Genomic DNA, 6179 nt, shown 5'->3' with positions numbered 1-6179 from the left:
GCCCTTACAAGCAGTGTGCCCCCCTGACCGCACCGCCCTTACAAGCAGTGTGCCCCTGGTGATGCGTTGGGCTGACCGCACCGCCCTTACAAGCAGTGTGCCCTGGTGATGCGTTGGGCTGACCGCACCGCCCTTACAAGCAGTGTGCCCCTGGTGATGCGTTGGGCTGACCGCACCGCCCTTACAAGCAGTGTGCCCCTGGTGATGCGTTGGGCTGACCGCACCGCCCTTACAAGCAGTGTGCCCCTGGTGATGCGTTGGGCTGACCGCACCGCCCTTACAAGCAGTGTGCCCCTGGTGATGCGTTGGGCTGACCGCACCGCCCTTACAAGCAGTGTGCCCCTGGTGATGCGTTGGGCTGACCGCACCGCCCTTACAAGCAGTGTGCCCCTGGTGATGCGTTGGGCTGACCGCACCGCCCTTACAAGCAGTGTGCCCCTGGTGATGCGTTGGTCTGACCGCACCGCCCTTACAAAAAAAGATTGCAGTCAGAGGGCAGTATAACTACAGTACACTGAAGTATAACTGCAATTAGAGATGTACTGCAGTAATTTTGCAGTGTACCTGCAGTTATACTGTAATTACTGTGTCCAAAATACCTCAGTCGGCTGCAGTTTCAAAACGGCAATATTTTTTTGTAAGGGCGCCCTCTGGAGAGCCCTGCAGTTGTGGATGGTGCTGTTGTAGCATATGGCTAGGATAACCACTTGGCCTATGTTTTAAAGCTAAATGTGATTTTTCATTATCACCATTGTTGAAAGAAAGTGCTTTACATTATGTGATTTCTATTTGCTTGATGAAATGTAATGAAAACTGCAATCCCCAGTGTTTGATGACTATATAAAATACTAGGCATATGTTGCTTTAGCTGATGTAGCCTATAGTAACTATTTACAGAACATCTGTTGAGCATATTGTTTTACAGTAGCCTAGTTGTTATCAGTGGAGACTGCTGAGGGGAGGACAGCTCATAATAATGGCTGGAATGAAGTCAATGGAATGGCATCAACCACATGGAAACCACTTGTTTGATTCCATTCCATTGACTCCATTACAGGCATTATTATGAGCCGTCCTACCCTCAGCAGCATCCACTTGTTGTAATGTAAGATTGTTTTCCAAATAAAATCCCAATCCATTCCCACCTCAAGCTCCATGCCGTGGTTTTTCTCCCGCTCCTCCTACTTTCACCCCCATTGTGATTCTCCGGCTCACACTTTGCTGGAGTTGGTGCGGGGTGAGCAGGATAAAAAAACAAACAGCCATAGGTGCTTTCACGGATTTGATTTTCCTGCCTTCAATGATTCCCGAATATGCATTGATGTCTCCGTTTAATATCGAGGGAGTTTGTCTTGAAAGGAGGTCCAGGTTTAGCGACGACGTTGCGAAGTTGTTCCCTTGAAGTTTTTCCCCAAGGGCTGCAAAGCGAATTCCCTGTTTACTATTCAACTACCCCAGCCACCATGGCGAGGCGGGTAGGGAGAGAAGGATCCGTGATTTTAACACACATTTCAAACACGAATTGGAGTAAGCAGTCGAGACTCCACTGGTATGACTTCATGGCGGTTTCTTGGAGCTGTATGGCAGTCATGTCGCTTCTATGTTGTGGGGTTTGTGGTGCCGAAACGGAGTTCTCGATCTTGGAGGAGGCACAAGTTTTAGCCGTACAAATGAAAAAACTGTCCTCGCAGGAGCTTGGAGTCTTCAACATGCAGGTAACAAAACTGTTCAAATGTTCTGTTTTGATTTTAACATTCGACACAATTATTATTTTTGACGTATTATCTACTTGCGCATTGACTTGTATCATGAATTGGTTATGTTGCAATCTACAATCACTAGCTACAGCTACTAATTATGCCACATTGTTGCAGTTCTGTACTAGTGTAACTTTGTGGTCAGAAATGTAACAAATGTTCAATTAAACTAGCTACATCAATTACAACCACCACGTTCTTTGTAGCTATTCACGTTATATATTTGCCATTCTTGAAAGACGCTCTTTGAAGTCGTATGCAGATGACAATGTTGCAGCGTGACAAGGGAAACACAATTCAAGGCACTTCGATACCGAAGTTAGTTTTTCGTAGCAGGTTAGAATATTTTAACAGCACCTTGAGATAGTTGGTGTGTTGTCACACTTTATCAGGAACTGCATCACCTAGAAGTCATAGAGGAAGGATGTTAGAGGATAAATTATTCTGATGATAACACTTTACCTGCAGCATTTCAGCGTTATTTTCTCAGGACCTTTTATATCGGCTTTATGGTGTCACACTTATAACGTTTATAGTGTCAGATTTCTGTTATATTTATGAATTACCACAATTAGTGTGTGAATGGGGAGGGGAGAACTAAACGCACTTCATTCCTCTCCTCTCACTACACCACTGCTCCTATTTTAGGTGAAATTATTTGCTGTTATTTTGACGAAAACAGAAATCTGCCATGATTTTACAATTTGGCTTAGTGCGATGTGGATAGTACAAAATGATCTCGGTTGTTTCTAATAGCTGAACATTTTAAATGATTGATTACAGAATTGGTGACATTTTTGTTGTCTTTGTGGGTACATTGTAGAAAACCGCTAAATGCACACAATTATCATATTTTAATTGTCCTGATTGATTTTCGGAACACTGTTTGTCGTGCTAGTTTAAAGGGGGGTCTGGCCATGGCCAACAAATGGCGAACAGTGCAGTGATGGTGGAAGGGGGTTGCTTCACACTTCAGAGGCAGGGCTCACAGTGATGATCAGTAGGGGGCCCAGTCCAAATGGTGTTTCATCTTCCCACTACCCTTCATCCTACCACTGTGACCTGGCTTTCAGGCCTGCTGTGATCCCCTGGGCCTTCTTTGTTTCCTTTCTCTTTTCATTTCCTGTGAAGAATATTGGGGTCTTTTTTTTCTCCTGTGAAGAACGTTGGGATCTTTTTTTCTCCCTGTGAAGGACGTTGGGATCTTTTTTTCTCCCTGTGAAGGACGTTGGGATCTTTTTTTCTCCCTGTGAAGGACGTTGGGATCTTTTTTTCTCCCTGTGAAGGACGTTGGGATCTTTTTTTCTCCCTGTGAAGGACGTTGGGATCTTTTTTTCTCCCTGTGAAGGACGTTGGGATCTTTTTTTCTCCCTGTGAAGGACGTTGGGATCTTTTTTTCTCCCTGTGAAGGACGTTGGGATCTTTTTTTCTCCCTGTGAAGGACATTGGGATCTTTTTTTCTCCCTGTGAAGGACATTGGGATCTTTTTTTCTCCCTGTGAAGGACATTGGGATCTTTTTTTCTCCCTGTGAAGGACATTGGGATCTTTTTTTCTCCCTGTGAAGGACATTGGGATCTTTTTTTCTCCCTGTGAAGGACATTGGGATCTTTTTTTCTCCCTGTGAAGGACATTGGGAGCTTTTTTTCTCCCTGTGAAGGACATTGGGAGCTTTTTTCTCCCTGTGAAGGACATTGGGAGCTTTTTTCTCCCTGTGAAGGACATTGGGAGCTTTTTTCTCCCTGTGAAGGACATTGGGATCTTTTTTCTCCCTGTGAAGGACATTGGGATCTTTTTTCTCCCTGTGAAGGACATTGGGAGCTTTTTTCTCCCTTTTTTCTCCCTGTGAAGGACATTGGGATCTTTTTTTCTCCCTGTGAAGGACATTGGGATCTTTTTTTCTCCCTGTGAAGGACATTGGGATCTTTTTTTCTCCCTGTGAAGGACATTGGGATCTTTTTTTCTCCCTGTGAAGGACATTGGGATCTTTTTTTCTCCCTGTGAAGGACATTGGGATCTTTTTTTCTCCCTGTGAAGGACATTGGGATCTTTTTTTCTCCCTGTGAAGGACATTGGGATCTTTTTTTCTCCCTGTGAAGGACATTGGGATCTTTTTTTCTCCCTGTGAAGGACATTGGGATCTTTTTTTCTCCCTGTGAAGGACATTGGGATCTTTTTTCTCCCTGTGAAGGACATTGGGATATTTTTTCTCCCTGTGAAGGACATTGGGATATTTTTTTCTCCCTGTGAAGGACATTGGGATATTTTTTCTCCCTGTGAAGGACATTGGGATATTTTTTTCTCCCTGTGAAGGACATTGGGATATTTTTTTCTCCCTGTGAAGGACATTGGGATATTTTTTTCTCCCTGTGAAGGACATTGGGATCTTTTTTCTCCCTGTGAAGGACATTGGGATATCTTTTTTCTCCCTGTGAAGGACATTGGGATCTTTTTTCTCCCTGTGAAGGACATTGGGATCTTTTTTCTCCCTGTGAAGGACATTGGGATCTTTTTTTCTCCCTGTGAAGGACATTGGGATCTTTTTTTCTCCCTGTGAAGGACATTGGGATCTTTTTTTCTCCCTGTGAAGGACAATGGGATCTTTTTTTCTCCCTGTGAAGGACATTGGGATCCTTTGGGATATTTTTTTTCCTGTGAAGAACATTGCCGCCCAATGTGTCCATGGGGCGGCAGGGTAGCCTAGTGGTTAGTGTTGGGCTAGCAACCAGAAGGTTGCAAGTTCAAATCCCCGAGCTGACAAGGTACAAATCTGTTGTTCTGCCCCTGACCAGGCAGTTAACCCACTGTTCCTAGGCCATCATTGAAAATAAGAATTTGTTCTTAACTGACTTGCCTAGTTAAATAAAAGTAAAATAAAACTAAAATTAGATCTTTTTTTTTCCTGTGAAGAACATTGGGATCTTTTTTTTCCTGTGAAGAACATTGGGATCTTTTTTTTCCTGTGAAGAACATTGAGTATTTTCTTTCCTGTGAAGGGCGTTGCATTCCATGTCTGAAATGTGCATTATAAATAAAGCTTGATTTGATTTCCCCCATCTTTGCTCTTTCTTGGTCTCTCTTTCTCTTCCTTTCAGTTTCTCTCTCTCGGCGTTGACCTCATGATACTATTATCCACCTTATTTTGGCCATTGATTTCTTTGAGTATTCATGCCTTGGCTGGGGTGTACTTTAATGAATGCCCATATTTATCAGTCTTCTGGTTTGAGTCTGAGGTTTTGGTTGGTTTCTGATTCATCTTACAAAATCATTTGTGGCAAAAAAAATTGTATTTTTCCTGTAAAACTGCAACATTCTATGTTGATTCATGTTATTTTACAAGCTGTGAAAATGTAGCTGGGCTTTTAGCTGATTTAATTCAGGCATTGCATTGATATGAAGCTATATGTTTGGTCAGACCTCTTTGACCACGAAGTTAGGCGTACTGTATCCAGATTAAACAGTCACCTGCCCATGTAAATAAGTGTAGAGATGTGGCTATGGCAGCTGATCTCCCTGCCCTAACACTGGTATGTGTGCTAGGCAGGGCCTGTTGCTCCATGGAAGTAGCCTAGCGGTTGAGAGCATTGGGCCAGTAACTGAATGGTCACCTAGTCGGCCCTGGGATCTGAACCAGAAACCGATCTGTCTGTGCACTTGAGCAAGGCACTTAACCCTAATTGTTCATGTAAGTTGCTCTGGATAAGAGTGTCTGCTAAATGACTACAAAAATAATACTAATAATATGAAGACAAAAGAACTGCCTCTACTACTAAAGCTAGAATGTATCCATACTGGGATTATACTGACGTGCTCTGACCCAATCCTGAGTACACAGTGAATTTTACAGGAGGAAGTAATACACAATGAATTTAAAGAGACAGATACATTTGTCATAATTCCTGTTTGCATGATATCGTTTCTTGCCGGGATTACATTTTCATCCATTTTTGTTGGTCTTTCTATAATCAACCAAACCTCACATTGTCTGTCCTCTGCCCATGTAAATAAGTGTCAATCTGGTTTTATTTGTAATATGATGTGTGCCACTGCCCTGTCATGGTCTCTTGAGTCAGTGGGTTAAATTGATACACTCTGTCAGTGACTTATTCAATTATCAAGGGAGCCTGGTTACACAGACAAACCCTATGTTCTCAATCGTGTTTGTAACGTAATGTGTGGATAATCAAGTGCTTCTGTGGAGAGGAGATGAGCTTTGGTGCTGAGTGAGCAGGCCTACCGCTGCAGGCTTCTACGCTGACATTTCTTACATCTGCTCCTAAGTGGAAAAATGTACGAGCACATTAAGATATTTCAAATATTCTAGGTATTAATGATAAGAATTGCCAGCAATTACAAAATATATATATATATATATTTTACAAGGGGGCATTGGTGGTCCCGAATTAAAATTCCATTTAGCACAG

The 6179-nt window shown here is 42.9% G+C and overlaps 1 protein-coding gene across 3 annotated transcripts in view; it reads left to right on the top strand.

Moving 5' to 3' along the window:
- The first annotated feature begins 1196 nt into the window (after positions 1-1196).
- Positions 1197-6179, top strand: part of cachd1 (cache domain containing 1) — a 195961-nt gene continuing 190978 nt past the window's right edge. For all 3 annotated transcript variants that reach the window (XM_052462465.1, XM_052462476.1, XM_052462457.1), the window contains exon 1: positions 1197-1715. In XM_052462465.1, coding sequence (XP_052318425.1) covers positions 1464-1715 — 252 coding nt within the window. In that variant the 5' untranslated portion in view covers positions 1197-1463. The remainder of the gene's footprint in view (positions 1716-6179) is intronic.

Source organism: Oncorhynchus keta, chromosome 1 (genome assembly GCF_023373465.1).
Source record: "Oncorhynchus keta strain PuntledgeMale-10-30-2019 chromosome 1, Oket_V2, whole genome shotgun sequence".
In the NCBI taxonomy this organism is placed as follows: Eukaryota; Metazoa; Chordata; class Actinopteri; order Salmoniformes; family Salmonidae; genus Oncorhynchus; species Oncorhynchus keta.
Note: the sequence above shows the minus strand (reverse complement) of the source record. Positions and strands in the feature narration are given on the sequence as shown.